The sequence below is a fragment of the Dermacentor variabilis genome, unplaced genomic scaffold (assembly GCF_050947875.1).
Source record: "Dermacentor variabilis isolate Ectoservices unplaced genomic scaffold, ASM5094787v1 scaffold_12, whole genome shotgun sequence".
Taxonomy (NCBI): Eukaryota; Metazoa; Arthropoda; class Arachnida; order Ixodida; family Ixodidae; genus Dermacentor; species Dermacentor variabilis.
The window spans coordinates 42448386-42472583 of NW_027460280.1; the positions used below are offsets into that span (position 1 = coordinate 42448386).

The following is a 24198-nucleotide window of genomic DNA, read 5'->3' on the forward strand; positions in this document are numbered from 1 at the left end:
TATGACATAAGCAAATTTTGCTGTGTCATGGTGTCACAAATGTCAGTGATGCAAGGTCTGCCATTTCAAGACCAATTGGAGTATCGAAGTATCTTGTATTTCCCAGCTTTCATGCTCGCTAAGTGTCATATCCTTTTATGCCGCGAAGCATGTGGTTGAGTTTATATAACTTCAAGAATATGTGTGAGTACTCTGGGGGGAGGGGGTAAACCAACCATAAAATCTGTTTTTACATTTTAGTGCCAGAAAATTGCACAGAGCCTGAGGAACAAGGCAGTGCAATGTCAAGTGTGGCAACCGCTTTACGCCATTTAAAAATGGTGCGGAAATTTGTGTTTGCATGTCAGCTGCATTGCTCGGTGTATTTGCACATTATATTGAATAATGTGACTTCATATGCAAAATACATTGTTTATGTCATGCTTGTTAGTTACTGTAAATTTTCATAGTGGGCTGCTGGTAGTGTATCCTTCTTGCACGACTGTTTCGTTGATGTCTGCCCAATTTTACCCAGATATCTCTTTACATTGTTGTGCCTCAATATGCCAAAAGCGCATGCGAAATAGACAATAATAAAAAATACAGCATGAAGCGCTGTTCTAAGTGCACTTGGCATCGAACCATGTGTATTCTGTGAGATCTCCTTCACCTGCCTCGGTAAAGAGAGGCTTGGCAAAGCATAGTTCTGCAATTCTACTGGGTTCATATTCTTGCAAGATTTCAGCACACACAATGAACAAGGCCACGAAATAAAGGTACACAGAGACACAAGCACTGTCTGTGTGCACCCTTCTTTTGTAACCTGTTCATTGGGCATGATGAAATCTTCAAGAAAATGAATATGTACCATGTCGCCCAACTTTCTCTTCTACTTCAATTCTGCTGGGAGCAATGAATGACGAAGGGAAAGAAACCTCATGAAAGGCTTCAGGGATGATGGAACGAAAGCAAGAAATGTTGTGCATTCTGCAGGAGTTTCTTCAACACTTGTGGTAAACTTGGAAACATAAAAGTGCATTTTTATCAAAATATAATTTTTGCAATTTTTAAAATCTTTGATGTATGTTTTCTAGAAAGCTGCTCATCAAGTTATAGTGAAAATTTTACAGTGTGCAGTACATTTTTATTGCCAACAGCCTGAACCTAAAATAGTGAAACATCCTTTATGTCACACTGGCACAAAAAATTTAAAACTTGGAACTTCTCCTATAAGTAATGACAAGTGTGAACTTCGCTTGCTCTGCTTGCAAGCATTTGAAGCTTTTTTTTTTTTTATTGGGTGACGTCCACACAAACCAAATTTCTTTTGGATCTGCAAAATTTCAGATTAGCATATGCAAAATTCAGATATGCAAAATTTCAGGTTAACATATGCAGTAGTACTAAGCACATTTATAAACTTAAAGGAAAGAATATGTCTATAAAAATTCCTGTTCCAGCCTACCCACCAGAAGAGAATGTTGTGGGAAAGTGCAAAGCATTACAAAGAACAGGGAAAGAAGGTGACACTTATGTACGATAGGCTGTAGGTGAACAGTGACATTTACATATGGGACTAAATTGGCAACACTAGACCAAACATAAGAAGCCTTCCTAGCTCTTTAAATGTAGGGTGACTTGCTGCCCTCACTGATAAGGAACTGTGCCTCATGAACACATATGCACACAGCATTGCTAACAAAATTGACAAGCTCCAAAGCATAATCTTGCACCACAATCCACATGTTATTACGTAGACCTGGCTTCTTGATGTCATTGATGATTCAGACACTTTTCCTCTGTAATATCAGGTACTTCGGTGAGACAGTTCACCTACAGGCAGTGGGGTTGCCGTCTTGTTAAACCACATGTCAGCATCTCTTTTTTGTCAAACTGATGACCACGAGAGCATTACAATGAAACTTTCTTGTTGGGGGAAATCGTTCTTATCCACTGCTTACCAACACCCCCGATTCTCCCTCTCAGTACTTTCAATCTTTGCGGGATCACAAGACTCCTTCTTATGGTCAAAAATAATTTTTTGATGGCTATTTTAATTTTTTTTTATTGGAATCTTCCTTTTCCTAACCCCGACCTTGGTGCCAGTGCTGATTGGCTAATAGACAGTATGCTTAACAGTGATGTAATGCAAGTTGTAACTCAGCCTACACATGTGCAGGCAAGTTCCGCATCAACATTAGCCCTAGATTTGATTAACATATTTCTTGGCATTGGTACAGCGTCTGTTGAACAGTGAATTTCTGACTATTGGTCTATGTGACAGGTGACATCAAAGCTTGCAATGTATCTCCCAGAAAACCTGTATCTAAAAGGTTTCTCTTGTGCTATGAATGAGAGTATATTTGACTATCTGGACCTGAAACTAGTAGCTTTCAGGGCACTTCAGCCTCTAAATTGTGGGAGAAACTCAGAGTTATGCCGGTATTGTCTGAATACATATAGTACCTGGATGACAAGATAAATCTTTAAAAAAAAGCTGCGCGAAAAAGATGTGAACGAGCAAGAAACGACCAACACTGGCACTGGTTTGCGCAGTTTTTTGTTAAGATGTAACCACACCAACTCGTCCAGCTCTCAGTTATGATAAATCTTACACTTGAAAAGAAACGTCAAAAGGTTGAAATGCTCAGGTGCTTGTAATATAACCCTCAGTATCCTGCAGTCCAAGCCTAATCAAGCATTAGATCACTCTAAAAAGCGCTACTTCGGCTACATGTTGCCCAATTTCATGCGCAATGACCCACAAATGTTTGGTCATTCTTATGCAAAAAAAAGTGAATCTAATATATATATATATATAATTATGTTATTTTCACATTTCTTGCAATGCTGACAAAGGTTTTTTTTTTTTTTTTGCATAAACCCAGTACTTATCAGCAACATTATCAGTGAATGATATCTTGTTGCCAACATCTAGCCAAGAATTTCACTTTTTTTTAGCATCCATGGGTTGATGCATCAGTGCTCCATACATCATGCAACAACCGCATGGATTTCCTCTTTAAATATTCATATTTATTTATTTATTCAAGTTACCCCGAAAGGCCCTATGGTTGAGGGTATTACAAAGGGGTTCTGGTACAAATAAGTGAAGGTGTATGCAAAATTTATAAAAAAGTAATACAGTAGAATAGGTACAAAGAGAGGGTAAAACTATTTCATATATATTTACATGTTACATGAACAACACACAAGCATAATAATTGAGTAATCGGTTGTTAAAGCAAAATGAATAAAGAACACTGTCAAAGGTACAAAGTTCGGAGCAAAAGTATAAACTGAATAAAAGTGCAAAATACAATTAAACATATAAAACTTTACTTAATAAACACACTGTGAGCAGAACAAACCAGTGGAATATTAATCGGGGATGGTTGCATGTACGTTATCATGAATGAGGTTTTGAATTTTGCTGATGTTAGTTTCTGTAGCGATGTGTGATGGCAACTGGTTCCAATCCTTTGATGTGGGTGGTATGAAAGATTCAGCACAGTGTCCTGAGCGGCACATTATCTGCTTTACTTTGTTAGAATGGTCCCGGCAAGGAAAGATAGCCGTTGGTTGTAGAGAAAAGTCGTCATGGAGGGATGTGTGATGGTAAAGTTTGTGGAAAAGTGATAAGCGAGCAAGTTTACAGCAATGCGAAAGCTCTTGCAATTGAGCTCAAATTTTTAAAACAGCGACTCTAGCAAAAGGAGAGTATTCCGAGTAGATGTAGCGAACGGCACGGTTTTTAAGGGCTTCAATGTCATTAATAATGGAGTGTTTATAAGGATCCCAGATGCCAGATGCATATTCAATTCTAGGTCGCATCAATGTGATGTAAGCAAGTGCACGAAGGTGAATAGGCGCTTGTCTAATGTTCCGCTTAAGACAGCCGAGAGAATGGTTAACGGATGCAAGGGTTGTCTTAATATGGTAATCCCATGATAAGTCAGATTGTAAATGAAGGTAAAGGCACTTGTACGTTGATGTCAGTTCAATAGAGCTATCGTTTAACTTGTAAAATGAAGTTACACGGCAAACACGATTAGTAAATGACATAGCCTTTATTTTACTGTGGTTAAGTTGCATTAGCCAGGATGAACACTATGAACTTATCATGTTAAGGTCGGTTTGTAATGTTAGCTGGTCAGTGATGTAGGATACATTACAATATATGACGCAATCATTGGCAAAGAGTCTAATTCTGGATGACAGTGAAGATGGAACATCGTTAACATAGATTAAATATAGTAATGGTCCAATCACACTGCCCTTGGGGACACCAGAAGTGACATGTCCAAAAGATGAGGTAGTGTCATTAACAAAGGTGAAGTGCACATGAGCTGATAAGAAATCTTTTATTCATGCTTAGGGTGAATGTTAAGCTTTTCCAATTTGGTCAATAGCCAGCAGTGTGGGATGCGGTCAAAAGCCTTTGAGTAGTCTAGAAAAATTGCATCTACCTGCAAACCCACGTCTATGGAAGAATGAATATCATGGATGAAGCCAGCAAGTTGCCTGTCACAAGAATATCCTCTTCGAAAACCTTGCTGGTATTTCAACATAATGTTATGTGCGACGAGGTAGTTAATGACCTGAGAATGTATTCTGTGTTCTAGAAGCTTACAGACAGTACTGGTTAGTGAAATGACACGATAGTTGGCAGAACACCGATCACCGGACTTAAATATCGGGATAACTTTAGCTACCTTTCAGTCATTTGGAATGGAATCAGTTGCTAATGACTGAAAAAAGTGCGCATAACATTGGACATACGCTACTCGTATGCCACAGATTACTATAATGCTGCAGATATCGTGTTATCCAAAAGTTACAGCATCAGAGTCTTTCCTGTTTACCTGTGGGGGTTCGTCCGGCGCCAGGAACTTACTTGTGACGCAACTTGAATGGAAGGGCATACAAAACCCTATTTAACTGCGCTGCGGCAAACGTAAAAGCTTGAATCGATGTCAAGGAAACCATGATCTTTATCCACGCCAAAGAATGATGCCGACAGGTACCGGCCGACATTGAGAACCCCAATAACAATAAACATATACAATGCATCAGATTAAGACAAGTGTGAACACAGCGCGTATTTGTGCTTAGTTCATACTCGCTAGAGAAGAAAAAAGAAATAAATCTGCATCATATACGCCAGAACGGCTTGCAGGCAACCATAGTGCACGCAACTAGTTTATATAGGTGTTCTGTGGTCATACTGCAACCATAGGGAAAGAAAGAAATTCTGCAACTCGCACAGCACAGGCACGAACGTTGACGTGCCACGATAGTAGAGTCGCTACTAGTCGGCAAGGCCAAACAAATTAATTAAATCGAGCGCACACTTGACAGCACATTTTGAGCACATTTTGAAAGTAACCCGGCAACGCGACGTTCCAATGCGGTCAACCGTAACTTGCCCACCATCCTACAACCCAGTAACGTTGCTCACAGCCAAGCGCTGCTGCAACTTTTTCTTTTTTTAGGCACTGTCCCAGCGGCGGAGCGACGACGCTGCCAGCCAGCGCTCCTCCGTTCTCGCCAAATCTCGCCGGCAGCGACATTCCAGCGCCACTGCGCGGGGAGCTGAAATCCTGTCTTTCACCTCCTGTAATTTATAAACTTATCGATTGAGGAGAGTTTTCCCATTCGTGAGTGAATACGTGTTGTTCGTTATTTACGAGTAAACCGCGCGCGCACTAGGAGCTCTTCGTGCAAGTGGCCTCTATTCTGCTTTGCGCGGCCCAAGACGGTCAAGTGGGAGCTGTCACCCTTCACTGAAGGTGTTGTGATGAATGAGAACATGCTTTCGGACTGCAATGTTCCGCAGCAAAACGGTGGTCTGCCCAGCAAGCGCGGACGTATTGGCCGTAGAGACTGGTTGTGGGGTCACGTTGCTTGAAATGCTTGCAAGCAGAGCAAGCGGAGTGCTGCAGTACGAGATGGACTAGCGCCGAGAGATTCGTGCTCCATTGTAGCGACAGCGACCGAGTGGCCGCGCGCGCGCGCGCGCTTCCGCGCCCGCCTGTGCTGGTCAGCGTCATGATGGCTTGTCCGAAAGTGATCCTGGCCAAAAGCACTGCGGCCGTCGGGGGCCTGCCTGCAGGCGGGCCGCTGGGGCAGCCGGCGGCTATGGCCTTGCACACGTCTGCCTTCTGCCCCATCAACAACGTCGACTTAAACAGAGTGGTTGCGCCGCCTCTGACCAACTACACCATGTCCTACGTGCAGCCTACTCTGTTCAGCAGTACTCCGAGCTATCCGAGCAAGTACGACGTGTTCCAAGTCCCAGGAGGTACACTCGTGGTCCCACGAAGTGCAGATCTCACGAGCTACTTGGCGCCGCCGCCTCCGCCACAGCAGCTCTTCTACTCGCCGCTGTCCCTGCAACCGCAACATTCGCACTATGCATTTTTGAGCAACACGGCTGTGCAGGCGCCGCCGTTGGTGCCCTTCAGCTTGCAGCCGCCCGAACAAACAACATTCCCTTCGTTTGTGAACAACGCTTTTGTGTCTAATCCGAACTACGCAAGTCCACCGGAGCCGCTCCCATCATACGGCTCGGCGCATTCTAGTGATCTTTTTCTTTCGAGTGGCACACAGTTTCTACAGCAGCCAGAAACATTTCCCAAAGTCTACCCACTGCTGGAAACCAAGCAGGACCCACCTGAGCCAACCAGCTATGCAGCACCAACAACAACGCCTTTTGAGAGCTTCCACGGGGATACCTGCACAAGCCCGGCGCCGTTCTCAACCAGCGGACCGTACACGAGCCCAAAGTCACTGCCGTTCCCCAAGACGGGCCTTCCTGCACCCCGACCTATCTTGGCATGCCCACGTGCCAAGGAGGTTGCTACCCCGGTCGCCCCTGTGCCATCGCTACCGGCAACGGGGCTACTTTCGCCACCATGCCCGAGGCCCCTGCAGAGAACGTTTGAGCCTGATGCCAGTTTCTCGCTGGGTACTCTAAGAGCAGAGCCCGAACTACCGCTCTGCCACGGTGAGGAGACGCGACTTTGTTTCGGTTCTCCGCCATTGTCTGCTTCCTCTCTGTCCAGCTTGGATAATGCCAGCACTGCGGATACTGCCCGGGTCACACTCACCGACTCATCCAGCACCAATGAGTTTCCCCCAGTGGAGGTTAGTTTACCAGATGATCCTGTGCCCCCCTTCCCGCCTACACCTCCAGCCCCAGTGCCAGTGCCAGCGCCAATGCCTACACCACCTCCATCGACACCACAGCTGCAAGAACTTGCCATCGAAAAAGTGCATGATGTCTATGCTTTTGAAACTAATTCGGATGAAGAGAGTGGAGTACCCAAGTTCAAGTTTCAAAAGAGGCACGAGGTGGCAAAATACTGTTATGGGGGCAGTGCTCGCACACAACCTTTCAGACGCCGAAGCAGTTATGACATGTTTGACTTTTTGTCATCAGTGCATCGCAAGGCACCAACGCCAGAGACTCATTGCAAGGATGAAGAGACCGATGAGTGTGTTCAGCGACGTCGTAGCATCCAGGATAAGGAACTAGCCACAATAATCAGCTTCCACTGCCTTAAGGACAGTGCCAAGGCCACAGTGGGTGTTTACCGTTCATTAATCCATGGACGAGGGCTTTACTCCAAACGGGACATAGATGCTGGAGAAATGGTGATTGAATATGCAGGACAAGTGATCAGGTCAGTGTTGACAGACAAACGGGAACGGCTATATGAGAGCAGAGGCATTGGCTGTTACATGTTTCGCATTGATGAGGACCAAGTAGTGGATGCCACAACCCATGGTAATGCTGCCCGTTTCATTAATCACTCCTGTGACCCCAACTGTTACTCCAAAGTGATTGCAGTGTTTGGTCAAAAGCACATCATCATATATGCACTCAGAAAAATTCACAAGGGTGAGGAACTGACTTATGACTACAAATTTCCAAAGGAAGATGTCAAGATTCCCTGTTCATGTGGTGCCCGCCGTTGCCGCAAGTTCCTCAACTGACCAAGGTGCCTTCTCCCATGTGCCCGTGTGACCATTCCCCTTGTACATATAGCTTCCATGTCAGTAAAATATTCAAATATGGTTAGCAGCATTGCTTTACTTTTATGAATGTTGACCCTCTAATGATTTGTTGAATGTTGACTAATGATTTGCTGCTCCAGTTTTTCAATGCTGGAAGTTTGGATTGTGTGCTATACTGGTAGCCACCCATTACCATCACAAGATTCTGTAACCTGTGCAGTATGGGTGCATTTGTGTACTGCATGCCAAGCGCCAGTCCCAAAAACCACACGTGCAACCTGTCTCCCCCACCACCCTTTCCTTTTTTTGTACAAGTGGGAGCACATCTGTTGTGGTTTGCAATGTCTCGAGTCTTATTGATATAACAAGACGTGCTTTTGTGTCGGTAATATGAATTTAATTCGTCCTGCATTGAATGCTGGAAATCCCTACATTTAATGTTATGTCTCAGGAGTGGCCGTAGTAGCACGCGTTGCAGCACCAACACTGGAGCGCTACCTACCAACCGCATCCATTATGTCCCGTCATCCTGTCTAGCCGTCGCAGCCGCTTGTCATGCCACTTGTAAAATCCATGTTGCATATACATAGAGGAAGGAGTATGATAGGAGAGAGCGTCGCATAATAATCTTGAAGCCTAGTTATAAAAAATGTACAGTAGTAGGCCCTAGTCACGCGACAGACAAGCGGTACATTCTAGTCAGCTCGCTGTAGTTGTATATGCTGCGGGGCTTTTGGAATAGGTGCAAATGGTGGGCAAACGTGCACGCCGAGAATAGTGAAACTTTAAGCGTGTGATGCAGTCGAGTCTGCGTTACGTCAGTCAGGTAACGAACTGAACCGCATCAAGTTTAAGCAGCAGACAAGCGCCAAGGCTGTAGCGAACAAAGGCATCTTGTAACTGGCATTATGCCCAACAGCCCGAGGCCCACCTCCAGAACTGGTTGCGTTTTGGGGCAATTGCAGGAAAACAAGGAAACCTTTTGTCCTGCAAACGTGTGCAAGCACCTAAGCCACCCTTCTGACGGCGATTCGTGCCGTTTGGGGTAGTCTTCTGGGAAACAATGATGCCATTCACCCCCACAACCATGTTCAGGCCATCAAGCAAGCATCCAAGGTCTGCAGCAACTGCTTTCCCGTGGTAAAAAAATTCGTCCCTTCTTGTGCCCAAGGATGGACTGGCGAGCCAGGGACCCCGAGCATATTAAAGGCCGTGTTGGCCCATTGTTGAGGCAGGTAGTCCCAGTCTATGTTCTGCTCAAAGTCTTCGGCCTCTCAGCAGCGTAACGACATCGCGCCATACGGTCTTACAAAATAGTGCACCTAAATCTGAAGGTAAGGTGACGACTTCGGCATTTAGATTGCAGGCTAACGCCATTTGTTGATCTCGCAACGAAAGACGCACAGGAGAACGTTTTACTAAGTGAAAGCGTGTCAAAAAAATACACTGATGGTTACGGTACACCCTAATGCGAAATTCCTGTGCAGCTCTGTACGTGAAAGAAGTATGCGTGTCAATATTTTGTATTATGATTATTAGATGCACGGTTTATATTAGGAAGAGAATACTGTGACTAGTGTGGCTGGCAGGTACAATCTCTATCGTGGGGCACATTGCAAACGGAGCGAAGTGTGGCGCGACTGCCTCGCTAACCGGGAGATCGCGAGAGGCACCGCGCGGGTGATGCATGGGCGCGATTCACAGCAGCATCCGCAGACAGACCTCCGCTCATGCAGCACTTTGTTTTCATATATGGTAGCAGTGGACGCGCTCACCGCATGCCATCGGCGAACAGATGATGGCGCGCTACTCTGGCGCCATCTCGTAGCAGTCGTCGTCGCCGCAGAGCCCGTCTTGTCGGGTACTGCGCTTACGGTTTCCTCCTCGCGCTCTCTTCGCTATCGCTTTCATTCTTCGCTGTGTTCGTTCGCTCGGTTACGCCGACGCTCAAGGCAGGAACGGGTGCCTAAGAGCTGCGCTCTAAAATGTATACCGCAAAACATTTCCTCTCTTCCTATATAGGTGCAAGAGCGCGCGGCAAAAATTAACAATACGCACTGCAGTTTAAGCTGCACAACAGCTGATTTGACGAAACAATAGACCGCGCTCGCGCATACTGGACGAGTATCGAGGCGAGAGCACTGGCAACTCCACTAACCGCGGTGGTAAGAGCAAGTGACGCTTTGAAAATTCTGTCGTCATGAGTCAGGTGCCTCAGCCTTTCTCCACGTTTCAAGGCAACGCATTTGAAGCGAAGAACGACGCACGCAGTAGCAGAAAATCACCCATTATTATACTTCCTACGGGCCTCCATGCCTGTCACCATACCATAGAATAAAGAACCATACCACACATGATGCATATGCGTATGCCTGTGATGGCTATGCGGCAGGTGCCACTAAATGTTACCACGTACTAACCAATCTCGAATGGTCCGGCAACCATGTGGGCCGAATCCTAACCGAATCCCGAATCCGAGTCCTACCCAAGAAGACACTGTACCAAAAGTATAGTGTACTAGAAGCCTTCTACACTTCTAGTCATCCATGCTTCTAGTATTATGGTGAGAAGCTCTATGCTCTAGTACACTGTACCAAAATTATCCCAAAAGGCACCGCGCACGGCGCACAACACCCAGGAGAGTGGAAGGGGCGGTGTTAAAGGAGGTTGGCTTGCCGAGGCTAGCGGAATCACGTGACGCTTTATCCTTCCTCCATGTGTATGTACGGCCGTCATGTGCCATGGCTGCTGTTGACGATTTGAAAGGAGTCGGCGTGATCGGTAAATCAAAACATGCTACTCGCTTGTGCGTTTCTTGCAAAACTGCACGTTTGCCCGCATGGAGGGAATTGTGTAACGTCGCTGTTGTGGTGTCCGATACAAGGGCATTGCCCGAATGTTTTCCGGTGTTGGCTTGTCAAGAAAAATAACTTGTGATTGACCCAAACACTGCACCTTTATCATTTCTACGTGTATTTCCGAGGCCTTCGTTGCTAATCTTGCTTTTTTTTCAGAGAAAGACACCAACAACGATGTGCTGTGGACGTGGTCGTACCCGTCTTTTACGTCAGAAGATCGTTCCCTCCTCCTGGCAAAATGTGACTTGGAAAATGATAACATGTCAAGTGAACGGCCTGTGTGGTTCCGCTACTGTCACCATCACAAGGATTGGTTCTACATGTACCAGACAGAAGTTTTTGACAGCGACAAACTAAGTCGAGTAAGTCCTTGTAATTAAAATAATTCGAGATATGCTGGCTAAAGAGCGTACATTGCTCGTAGGTTAAACTCTTCGTCCTCGTGCTGCACACCAAGGACTTCAGCCCCGAGAAGTACGAGACGCTATCGAGAATACTTAGCAAAGTGTATTGCAAGACTGGAGACCCCACAGCACTGCTGCGGCTTTTTTTGTCTGTGTCCGTCAAGGGGTCATGCACAACCGAAGAAAATGGAACGTTTCTGTTGAGCAACTTCGATCGGAAACGCAGCCTTACGCAGGTGCCCATCAAAGGTGGGACGCATTAGAGGTCGTTATTCAGCGGCTGCAACAACAGACACGAATGCTTTTCATGCTGCAGATATCATAAAAATGTTCGGTCTGGAGACGATAATCATCTACACTGCAATCATCTTGAAAAAGAGGGTGATTGTCTACCATCATAAACTGAACATTCTGCTCAACTATGTCAGGTGAGTAAAACACTATATCGGCTATGGATGCAGATGCTGTCAGTCATCTTGTATACCTGTTAGTGCAGTAAAGCATTCTTTTTCTTCTAAATGTCCACTTAGAAATTCTAAAAGCATCAGAATTTTTTCGTGCGTGCTTTGTGCAATAGGAAGTCTATATAGACTAAAGAAATACTTGTAAGGTAGATTTGTGTGGGAAAATAAAAAAAAAGGTGGGGGGGGGAATCTCAGCCTAGTTTTAATATTTTGCCCTATCAGTGGTTTATGCAATAGAAAATCTATATAGACTAAAGAAATAATACTTGTAAGATAGATTTGTGCTAAAGAAAATATGGATAACTAAAGAAGAGGTGGGGGGGGGGGGGGGAGTCGTGGCCTATAGTCTGATACAACTCAAGTCTGCAGTGAAGCCCTGCCCACGGCCTTATAACCGCCAGCCACTGTTCCTCTGCGAGGCTGCAAATAGTTCGGACTTCAAACTTTCCCTGTTACCTAAATAAGGCAGTAGCCCCAAAAATAAAATTATAAGCGTGTAATTTTGTACGTTTTCACTCGTCTATTATAGTGGAATGGTGAAAGCCTAATTCTTTATTGAACTCAAATAAAATGCATGCTTCGCTGCAACTATGTATTATTTATTGTCAAGTTTCACTTCAGTTGGCAGTGAAGTTTCATGAGTAGAACGGGGTCACCAGTGAAATGAACTGTGCCACAGACTTTTGAAGAGTGAAAAGCTCAGACTTCATACACTTTGCCTGTGTCTCTTGCACACGTCATCGCTTCCGCTGATGAAAAGACTCTTCAAGAACAGTAAATGCACTGGAGGTATCAAGCATGATGCCATTTTGAAATGGTCGCACGACAACGATTTTGTTTGCTTCTGTGATTGGCTGGCAGAGTAACAATTCCGTACGGTCCGTGTGCCTTGGTTGCAAACTGCTGTTTATTTAAATTGTATCCTACTATAGTTCGAAAATTTTGCTTTATCATCTGAGAGGGGCTTTGCAACACATTGCCAGTTTACCTATTCATTTGCTTTTTTCCCACTACCTCAGCATTTCTAACACTAATTCTGGTCCAGTGCAGCATATGTGGCCCTCGAGATTCTGTTCCTCTCATCAGCAACCATTCTTCATCTCTTTGTCAGCCTCTGAATGATCTTCACTTGGTTGTTGTGATATATCGTGCATTATATAGCTGCCAAATCTCCATAATTTTCTTAAAATTTAGGAATGTGAGCGAAGTCTATGATTTTATAGATGCTGCATCATGTTTTGTGTGAAGTAAGTTCTGTTCGCAAGAAAGTAGAGGTGTTAATGAGAGGGGGGGGGGAGGTTACAGAAATGCATGCAAAAACGAAGTTGTGGTGGCATGTGTGCCATCCTCTTGTGGCAATGCAAGATGCCATATACTAGAGGGGTACTTGCTTGAAGGAAGCTTATTCAGATAAGTTCCTGAAGCAGACAAAATTGGCAACAGCAACCTCGCTGAAAAAGATTTGTTATATAAAAGCGCGTTGCTTTTGACACCCCTTTGCTGTGTCTGCGGAATACTTGTGAATTTTAAATTTCACTGGTTGGCAGATATGCCGTGGTGACAAGGTATTGAAAAAGGAGTGACATTCAGACAGAGGCAGAGATTGGTTTGGCAGAGCCCCTTTAACGTGGAGAAGTCCCTTTATCAAAATATTGGTACCAGTCTGAGGCTTCCTGCATCCCTTTTCCTCAATAGTTATTTTGTGTGGCCAAAGCTATCGAGGGATAAAACTGTTTTTGAAGTCATGGAAAGGATATTGAAACACATTTTCTCCTGTGACATTTAAGCCTGGTTGCTGCATAGAATTTTAGTCATATGTCAAGATTTTATGCATACAGAACACAGAAGGCCACAAGTTTAACTTTTTTAATAAAAGGCATAATGTTGAGGAGATACTTTCATTTGTTCATTTCCAGGGCCTTGACTGCTTTGAGCACACACAAACCGCAGTGGGAGTACTTCTTTCCTTTTATGGAGCTGAGTCCTACTGAAGTGACTGAGCTTTCAGAGATGCCACATTACTTGGCAGGATTCCGTGATGCCAGTGTTGAAGGCCGTTTAGAACTGTATGATGTCTTCGTCAACTTGGCTGCGATTGAAATCACTGTGGCACCACATTCAAAAGGTATGTGATATGTAGAAGGTGCAGAATGACTCAATTACAGGCACTTTGTTCCAAGTGTTTTTGCTGTAGTGACTTGTAGGGTAGCCTTTCCTGCATCGGGTGTCATTTCTGTCTTGTTTCCTTTAGAGGCCTTCCAGATGAGCAAGATGCACAAGGAAATTGCTATGTTCATGGTGCGACAGGCAGATAATGACAATTTATCTGACCAAGATGTCGTGCAGGTGGGTAACATTACTTGTGCATTCGTGTCTGTGCATGCACGCACATATTCAGGTTGTCCGGAAAGTTAGTGTGAATTTTAAATTTGTTGTGATTCAGAAAATTATGTAAGCCAATTTTGGCAGAACCGCTTTTATTTGGAACATTGTAGGTAAAAATATTTTATGTAGTCAAATTATTTACTCATAGGCTACTACTTTGTCTGCAGGAATGTTGGGTATGCATGCCTGGGAGTCGGGGCTGCATGTCTGTCATCTGCTCCGACTGCTTGTCCGGTGTTCCTGGACTGTGCACTTAATCATGCTACACCAAGCACAAAAATTTTGCCTTTGTGAAATATAGCATCTGTGGATTTTAATCAACTCTGCTGTAGAACATTTGTGAGGACATCTCTGATTCATATCTCCAGTTCTGTGGGATTGGTGCTTGGTTCACTAAATCATTTTCTTTTATACAGCATGCAGAAGTCATATGGTGTGAAATCATGGCTGCAATAAGACTGTGGCCTGGGCAAGTTGATATATTGCATTACATACATAAATCAGCACTCAAAAATCCTGGATAAACATTTAGAATGTCATACAACAAGCACTGATGTGCATGTGATTCTAACTGCCCACCCTGTGTGTGATTTTTTTTTTTTCAGCGCATTGATTTATATCCGCTATGAAATTGGGACTACAGAATGTCAGAACTAAGAAGCCATGAGTGCTTTCAATTTTGGAAAGCTGTTGCAGTATTTCAGGTGTCTACCATCTGTCTAGAATGGTGTCATTGTCTGCTACCCTCTGAATGGATAAATTCTTTGTTCTTTATGCACACAGTAAAGCTCTTTATACTTAAATAAGTGATAGTGGTGATGCTATATGATAATTCATCGCACTCCAGCATAAAGTAAAAGATTGTTGATGTTTGTACTTCTCAACCTGCGTTTCATGCTAGTGAAAATGTGACAAACCCAGAATGGAAACTGTTCCGGCACAGCGTCAAGAAAATTGTTTTTAGGAAAGTTCAGTAGGAGTGTCGCAGTTTTATTTTCCAAACGTAGCACACTTTGTTAACAAATTACATGTGCTTAAGTCATTATTGTCATACATCAGCAGCTTCATGTTTGCAAAGTAGCGATTCGTGCCACTCCTTTCAAATATTCACGCTCAATTACAGGAGCTCTGGTCTTTGTACTGACACTGCATTTGTTATTTTCGAGCACTAATACTATATCAATTTTTTTCAGAGCCCCATTAACCTCCTCTTCAAAAGCAAATGGAAACTGAATAGGAACTACATTGAACTAGTGATAGCTTTGTTAGAGCACAAAGCACTCTTCTCCTTGTCAGCCTTTTTATGCAGGAACATCAAGCACTAAGTTCAGATATCATACCCTATATAGTAAGACAGCTTTTGTGCAGTTGTAAATACATGTTATTTGTCAGACTGCTATTTGGCAAAATTTAACACCCATTTGCAATGCTTTACATATATGTCTAAAAAATATTTCCAGCTACAAGAGACCAAAGTTACATTGTGTTTTGCAAATGTGTACATTTTTGCCTTCTAATTTTGGCCATGCAACACATGCAGGACATTGCAGCAAAGACAGAGGAATTGTTGCTCAACATGAAGAGTGCCATGGCTCCTGGTACAAGCGGCAAGTCAGTGGTCAGCTTCGCAAAGCTGCAGGGACTCAAGCTAGCGCCTGCACTTGAAAATTTTTATTGGAACTTGGCAGTAGCTGAAGGACTGGTGGATGCGTAGTCAGTACATGGAGAGGCACCAGTATGGACCGTGCATGTGGGCTCGTTCCTAGCACAATAATTTTTTGTTAAATGTGCAGGTCAAGCTTTTATTCTAGGAGATAATCTTCTGCTGCAGATTGTTGCTGTGACATAACAGCAGTTGTACATAGGAAAGGTGCTTTTTTTTTTTAATGCTATTTATTCATGATCAATTAGAGAGAGAGAGTAAATGGTGTTGTTTTATGGAATTGCGCATAACTTTTTCTCTTGTAGGAACACTTTACAAGCAGTTGTCAAGGAACACGGACCATGCTCACAGATTTCGCTTGGCTCGCTGTTGTTACTCTGTAGACTATCTTATTTTCGATTCGGGGATACCACCATCTTGGGCTGTTACATGAACAATTTCTCATTTGGTTGAATGGTTCTCATTTTTGTGCAAGGTGATGTCAAATTAATGTGGCCATGAAGCACTAAATGCATTTTCACAACCATTTTCATGCATACAAGGCAACTGTAGTGCTGCGAATTTAGTTGTTGCATATAGAAAACGGCAGCTTTAAAAGCCCACTGGTGCCACTCAAATGCTTCCATAAGCTAGTCTGTAAGGCTGTGCCATTTTTGGCCGCTCTCGGGGCTAGAAGTGCTCATGTAAACCCATAAATTGCTTTAGCATTCACAGCCCTCTTTATTTCCACTTCCACTGCTTAAAAGTGCTTCAGAACACCCTCACATTCTCCAGTGATTACCTCCAATCCTTGGACTTATTTATTGCCAACAGAAGACTCTTAATATAATAATTCCCTTTAGTTCTTGGACACATTTGCTGTGATGCCAGATAGAAATAAAGACCCCCTAATGCTATGTAATGTTGTATAAATTTTGTTCAACCTGCTCCAAATCATTTTCAATTTATGCCACTCTTTAGCAAATTTTGGTCACTGTGTGCCTACCCTTAGTCGGCTTTCTACTGCATGCTATCCTACAGAATATCCATGTCTTGTCTGCCTATTGTCTATATTCCTGCCAAACGATAAGTAAATTACTCCCTACTGACATTTCTTAACCTATACTTGCAATTTAGACAAGTGATAGGTTGGGTCGGCATACTTTCATCATCATACGGCTTCATTGTGGATGCACAGCTGGTGGGAACATGCAGATAGGTTGGTGCACACCTCGTAGCTCGTAGCAGCTGGCACAGTAAAAGACCTCTGAAACGGTGTGAAAAAGTGGTGAGAGGGTCACAGGGTAAAGGAAGGAAGCTTGGCTATTGCTGCTTTTTTGCAAGTTACCTCGCTTATAGCGGATGATATTGAACCAGAATATTTTCTTTCTGAACTTGATAAGTGCACAGTCGTGACCGGTAAACTAGATTGTCATCTTGCAGCTCATTCACAAAGCATCACATTGACCTAGCCACGATAGAAATATAAAAATAGAGCCATTTGTCTGCAAGCCCATTTTTTATAAATTCATAAATAAAGGCACCGTGGGAGCAGGAAATCTCAGTATTCTGCTGATGGGTGCTCATTATGAGTAGATAAGCTGTGCCTTGAGTTATCATGTGCTGTCTTGATGCAAAACTTGGGCCATCACAGAGATAAGCTCATACTTGAGCTGGCCGAGACAGTTTATCCTATCCACTTGTGACAAAACACTGTGCTGTTGTCGGAAGAATAAAAATGCCATTTTCTGTTAGAAACACGATAAAGCTGTACATTGTTAATTTCAGTTCTTTCTTTGTTTGTTTTCAAAGCCAAATGAAGCATTTATTGTAAATAATACAGTGATTTGCACCTATATCCATGGCTGCACACTGTGGCAGCTCGGTGGTGGTGTTTTGCTGTAAAGCTTGAAGTCTCTAGTTTGATTCCTAACTGCAACAGCTACAGTCCTATGTGGGTGGAACGCAAACGCCTGTGAATGTATTCTGGAAAGAATACATATTGTCATGAGACAGAAGTATACTCATTAGAATATTCTAGTGCACTGTAGACCAGTCAATAAGGTTTTAAATTGTTCATAAATGTATAGGCCTTTGTGAGAGATCGGGTTACTTGAGACAAACGTGAGCGGCTGGGATAGTGGTGCAAAGTTTAACCAGCGCCGTGATTTTTTAGTGCTTACTTTTCCTGATGCTAATGCCTTTTGGCGCTTTTCGCATTCAAGAGTGGCCGCGTTGGATGCTCCGCCTGGGGCAGAGTGCCGCTTGACCACTCATGAACGTGAAAAGTGCTGAAAGGAATTAGCATCAGAAGAAGCATCACTGTAAAATTGTGGCCCAGAAGGAACACACAGCTATTATTTTAGCCATACATATTCTGCTAACGTGCTCACCCGAACCCTCTCGAGTGAGGCTATCTTAGCAGGACTCTTCGAGGAACTATCAAACATTGTTTGGGATATTATCGGCCTTAGTGAGATTAGAAGAACTGGTGAGGCTTACACATTACTGAATAACGGCCATGTCTTCTGCTATAGAGGTCGCCCGGATAAGAAGCAATACGGGGTAGGATATTTAATCCATAAAGACATAGTGGGCAACATTGACGAATTCTACAGCATCAACGAGAGGGTAGCAGTAGTCGTAATCAAACTCAATAAGAGGTATAGATTAAAAATAGTACAAACCTACGCTCCAACGTCCAGTCACGACGATGAGGAAGTAGATCAATTTTATGAAGATGTTGAATTAGCGATTAGAAAAGTGCAAACGCGGTATACAGTGGTAATGGGGGACTTCAATGCAAAAGCGGGGAAAAAGCAGGCAGGTTAACAGGCAGTTGGCAACTATGGTGTCGATTCTAGAAACGCTAGAGGCGAGATACTGGTAGAATTCGCAGAAAGGAATGCGCTGAGAATAATGAACACTTTTTTCAGGAAACATAGCAACAGAAAATGGACCTGGAAAAGCCCTAATGGTGAAATAAGAAATGAAATTGATTTCATACTTTCTGCTGATCCCAGCATAGTGCAAGATGTAGAAGTAATAGGTAGGGTAAAGTGTAGTGATCATAGGTTAGTGAGGGCCAGGATTCACCTCAATTTGAACAGAGAAAGAGTAAAATTGGTGAAGAAGAAACAGGTCAACTTAGAGGCAGTAAGGGTAAAAGCAGACAAATTTAGGCTGGTACTTGCAAACGAATATGCAGCCTTAGAACAGAGAGATGATGATGATGACGATGACATAAAGGTAATGAATGAGACCGTAACGAGGCTGGCTTCAGAGGCAGCAATTGAAGTGGGAGGCAAGGCACCAAGGCAACCAGTAGGTAAGTTCTCCCAAGTAACAAAGGACCTAATAAAAAAACGACAAAGAGGGAAAGTGTCAAACTGAAGAGATAAGAGAGAATTCGAGGAACTGTCAAAACTGATCAACAAAGCAAAAATAAGTGATATTAGAAATTATAGCGTGAAAAAAAAACTGAAGAAGCCGTTAAAAATGGACGCAGCCTGAAATCAGTGAGAAGGAAACTTGGAATAGGACAAACCAAGATACATGCACTGAAAGATAAGCAGGGTAATATCAGCAATCTCGAAGGTATAATAAAAGCAGTGGAAGATTTCTATACTGACCTTTACAGTACCCAGAGGACTTGGGAGCACTCTATTCAAAACAATAATGAACAGTATACAGAAACTCCTCATATGACTAGAGATGAGGTCAGAAAGGCCTTGCAAGGCATGAAACGGGGAAAAGCGGCAGGAGAGGATGGAATAACAGTCGATTTAATCAAAGATGGAAGAGACATAATGCTAGGAAAACTAGCGGCTCTCTATACGATGTGTCTATCGACCGCAAGGGTCCCAGAAAACTGGAAGAATGGAAACATTATATTAATCTACAAAAAGGGCGACTTGAATGAAAAAAATTATAGGCCCATTAGCTTACTCCCAGTATTATATAAAATATTTACCAAAATAATCTCCAATAGAATAAGGACAACACTGGACTTTAGTCAACCAAGGGAGCAGACTGGCTTCAGGAAAGGTTACTCCACAATGGATCACATCCATGTCGTTAACCAGGTTATCAAGAAATCTGCAGAGTACAATAAGCCTCTCTATATGGCTTTCATAGATTATGAAAAAGCATTTGATTCAGTAGAGATACCAGCAGTCATAGAGGCATTGTGTAATCAAGGAGTACAGACTGCTTACGTCAATACCGTGGAAAATATCTACAGAGATTCCACAGCCACCTTACGTTGCCAGGACAAACCTCTTTAAATTTTCATTCTTTCCTCGAACTATAGAAGAATGGAACCTCATCCCTTTCCATCATCATAACTCACCTGAATCCAAACTCATATTATTAGTATTTCCTAACTAACATTGCTGTTTTGTGCTATATTGTCTCATTTCTTGAATTTCATATTTTTGCAATTCTGCCTTTTATACGTGTACTTTTATTTGTTACCATGCCCCTCCTGCTTGGGCCACACGGCCTGCAGTATGATGTAAATAAATAAATAAAATAAACAAATTCTACACAAGTAGGAAGATACCTATAAAGAAAGGGGTCAGACAAGGAGACACAATCTCTCCAATGCTATTCACTACGTGCATAGCAGAAGTATTCAAGCTATTAAACTGGGGAGGCTTAGGAGTAAAGATCCACGGCGAATATCTCGGCAACCTTCGGTTTGCCGATGACATTGTTCTATTCAACAACGATGCAGACGAGTTACAACAAATGATTGAGCACCTTAACAGGGAGAGTGTAAGAGTGGGGCTGAAGATTAATATGCAGAAGACAAAGATAATGATAAATAACCCAGCAAGGGAACAAGAGTTCAAGATCGCAAGTAAGCCTCTAGAGTCTGCGGAGGAGTATGTTTACCTAGGTCAACTAATCACAGGGAACCCTGACCACGAGAAGGAAATTCACAGAATAAAAATAGGTTGGATCATATACGGCATTGGATTGGATTGGAGCTAACTTTATTTGTGCCTGTGGTTTGGCGCTCGCGCGCCCCGACGAGGGCCTATGTCATCTATGAAGTCGCAGTTACTCGGCGCAGGTCTCTGCTGGCATACGGTAGACATTGTGAGCTCCTGACTGAGCTTACTGTTATCATTGAAAAGGAAAGTTTACAATCGGTGCATTTTACCGGTGCTGAAATACGGCGCAGAGACTTGCAGGCTGACAAAGAAGCTTGAGAACAAGTTAAGGACCGTGCAAAGACCATTGGAACGAAGAATGCTAGGCGTAACTTTAAGATACAGAGAGAGAGCGGTTTGGATGAGAGAGCAAACGGGTATAGACAATATTCTAATAGACGTTAAGAGAAAAAAATGGCGCTGGGCAGGTCATGTAATGTGCAGGCTATTATAACCGTTGGACCATTAGGGTGACAGAATGGGTACCAAGAGAAGGGAAGGGCAGTGGAGGATGGCAGAAGACTAGATGGGGCGACGAAATTAGGAAATTTGCGTGTGCTAGTTAGAATCGGTTGGCGCAGGACAGGGGTAATTGGAGATCGCAGGGAGAGGCCTTCGTCCTGCAGTGGACATGAATGGGCTGATGATGATGATGACATATTCTGCTTAGCTGCTGATGTAAAGTGTTGACAGCCACATAAACGTTAACGTGCAGCCTCTTTAAATTTTTCTTAAACAAGAACACTGATGCATTGTCGTTGGACAAAGTGTCGCTACCAATGTTGCTGCAGTTCACGTCTCCGATAACTCAGTATTATTTGTAGGCTAATATGTTTAGGACCAGCTAACTCTAATACAAGTCTATAGGGGAACCAGGTAAGGTTATAAAGAAATGTTTAAGAATGCTCAGAAGAACTTGCTTTCAACCACATCTGTATATCTGGCACTGGAGGTAGGTAAACCACTACATTTTTGTTGTGCATTGGGAAAGAAACGGTAATTTAGGGGCTCTAACTTCTTTGTACCAGCTTGTCATTGAATGCTGTTTACATAAGTTTAGGTGTACATTAACAAACACCATGTGGTCAAAAGTTCACAGCAGCGTTTTGCACAGCCCCAGTGTTGTTACAAGACTCAAGACCTTGTAAGCTGCCATATTGTTGCATGCCTTACTTAGCTGAAATTTAAATATGAAGTGTGCCAAGATGGCTGTTCAGGCTAGTTGGTTGATGTGCATGTGAAGTTTTCTGCCCTCCTGTCTCTGCTGTTACATTAAAAAAAATAATGTACAAAGTGCAGATGCAACTATACAGTAATTCTGTCCTGTAGCGAGATTTCATGGGAGTGCAGCCCACAATGCCGTAAATCTACACCGTGCTAAAGGTGAGCAGAAATGACCAAACATTAAAAATTGTTTCAATATCTTGTGTGGAAAAAAGACAAAAGAGACTTCACACTGTATTTATACTGCAGCCAGACCACAAGATAGACACTCATTCGTGCGAAGAGACCAGACACTTCATCTTTCTCGCAGGGGCTCATCTCTTCAGCGCCTGTAGATGGTATCGTAATACTACCTCCCAGTTGCAAAAGTGCCATCCCGGTGCTGTTAAATATCTAAGGCACGTGGAGAATTGTAGGGCTTGAGCCTGGCAACATAGGCAGTGTCACTGGTTGTCACAGCGGAGGGCATAGTGGGTGTGGCTAGAATGATTCCATAAGTGACATCAGTCACTTGGCGGAGCACGCAATATGGGCCTGTGTAACAGAAGAGCAGTTTTTCACAAAGGCCAACTTTACGAGGTGGTGACGAAAGCAACACAAGGGTTCTGGACGAAAAATGGACACCATGGTGATGGAGGACATAGTGGTGCTTCTCTTTCCCTTCAGACACTTTCAGACGAATGCACGCAAGTTGCCGAGCATGACCAACATGGACCATGGCATCATGAGCATAATCGCCAGTTGAAGCAGTGGTGGACGGAAGCACAGTGTCTATTGGTAATGTCTGTTGTCAGCCATACAAGAGGTAGAACGGTGAATAGCCAGCAGTTTCGAAATGGAAAGAGTTGTAAGCAAAGGTAAGGTAGAGCAAGGTCCCAATCACGGTGGTCGGCTGAAATGTATTTCGATAGCATGTCTGTAAGGGTTCGGTTCAAACGCCATTTGTTTGTGGATGGTAGGAATTAAAAGTTGTCCTGTACAGAGCAGACACGCATGACTGTCGTCTATTACTTTGGACAAAATGGTACGGCCACGGTCTGAGTATTTGACTCTGAGCTCCTCGCTACCTATCGTAAACTGCTGTTCTAGACTGTTAAACATTACTTTAGTTTTCTGCAGATTAATTTTTAGACCCACCCTTCTGCTTTGTCTCTCCAGGTCAGTGAGCATGCATTGCAATTGGTCCCCTGAGTTACTAAGCAAGGCAATATCATCAGCGAATCGCAAGTTACTAAGGTATTCGCCATTAACTCTTATCCCCAATTCTTCCCAATCCAGGTCTCTAAATACCTCCTGTAAACACTCTGTGAATAGCATTGGAGAGATCGCACCTCCCTGCCTGAAGCCTTTCTTTATTGGGATTTTGTTGCTTTCTTTATGGAGGACTATGGTGGCTGTGGAGCCGCTATAGATATCTTTCAGTATTTTTACATACGGCTTGTCTACACCCTGATTCCGTAATGCCTCCATGACTGCTGAGGTTTCGGCTGAATGAAACACTTTCTCGTAATCAATGAAAGCTATATATAAGGGTTGGTTATATTCTGCACATTTCTCTATCACCTGATTGATAGTGTGAATATGGTCTATCGTTGAGTAGCCTTTACGGAATCCTGCCTGGTCCTATATACATGGCAGTATATGCCGATTTAAATCTGGTTTTGAAAGACATACACAGGGCATTTAGCTAAAGTGTTTAAATAGTTCCAGAGCCTTGGAAAATTCAACAAGTGGTCCAGGCAAGCCATACACTAATGGCTAGGAGGAAGTCGAGCAGTATACTCTGATGGCGGCCAAGCACCTACAAATTACAGCTGAGTAGTGGTGGTTGGCTACCCGATACCAAGATGCTACTGCATAAGTACTCCTTCAGCCAATGAACCAAACATTCTGCTCAACATTTAACTGAGTTTAATGTACAGGGTGTCTACCAACCAGGAAAACCGGGAATTCTCGGGGATTTGAATAGTCTGGAAAAGCTCGGGGAAAACTCGGGGAATTTGTGCTTCAATCAGGGAAAATTAGCTCTCATTTTATTGAAAGGGAACGAAAAGCGCCCTACTGCTGGCTCGAGTAAAAGAGGAACCGTAACGAATTGTCTTTGACGCCGTGTCGTTGGCTGGATGAGTTGCCAGTGTACAGTCGACCAATTTTCCGGACGGCCGATTTTTGGGAAATGCCCGATAAAATGCGGACGGCTTCGCGGCACCACCACGTGTAAAGAACGTCGATTTATGACGCTAGAACCCTTCTCTGTCCGATTTTCCGGACTTTTTGCCG

At 43.5% G+C, this 24198-nt stretch overlaps 2 protein-coding genes across 3 annotated transcripts; both read left to right on the forward strand.

The window, feature by feature from the left end:
- Positions 1-5528: 5528 nt before the first annotated feature.
- LOC142565993 (uncharacterized) lies at positions 5529-8065 on the forward strand. The gene has a single exon (XM_075676663.1). It carries the CDS (start codon positions 6031-6033, stop codon positions 7978-7980), a length of 1950 nt encoding a protein of 649 aa, XP_075532778.1. The 5' UTR covers positions 5529-6030; the 3' UTR covers positions 7981-8065.
- A 2385-nt stretch (positions 8066-10450) lies between these two features.
- LOC142565994 (DENN domain-containing protein 10-like) lies at positions 10451-17521 on the forward strand. 2 transcript variants are annotated; one of them, XM_075676665.1, is made up of 7 exons: positions 10451-10564; positions 11016-11221; positions 11284-11512; positions 11580-11691; positions 13644-13852; positions 13979-14073; positions 15653-17521. In XM_075676665.1, the coding sequence occupies exons 2-7, from the start codon at positions 11120-11122 to the stop codon at positions 15824-15826; spliced, it is 921 nt and encodes a 306-aa protein (XP_075532780.1). In that variant the 5' UTR covers positions 10451-10564; positions 11016-11119; the 3' UTR covers positions 15827-17521. The 2 variants fall into 2 exon arrangements, with proteins under 2 accessions (XP_075532780.1, XP_075532779.1); XM_075676664.1 differs by lacking the exon at positions 10451-10564 and adding an exon at positions 10592-10782.
- Positions 17522-24198: the final 6677 nt, after the last annotated feature.

Coding starts and splice junctions, on each gene's coding strand:
- LOC142565993 (XM_075676663.1), top strand. CDS start 6,031: ATGATGGCTTGTCCGAAAGTGATCCTGGCCAAAAGCACTGCGGCCGTC.
- LOC142565994 (XM_075676664.1), top strand. CDS start 10,743: ATGGCTGCTGTTGACGATTTGAAAGGAGTCGGCGTGATCG. Junction 10,783..11,015: donor GAAAGGAGTCGGCGTGATCG/GTAAATCAAAAC, acceptor CTTTTTTTTCAG/AGAAAGACACCAACAACGAT. Junction 14,074..15,652: donor CTGACCAAGATGTCGTGCAG/GTGGGTAACATT, acceptor CAACACATGCAG/GACATTGCAGCAAAGACAGA.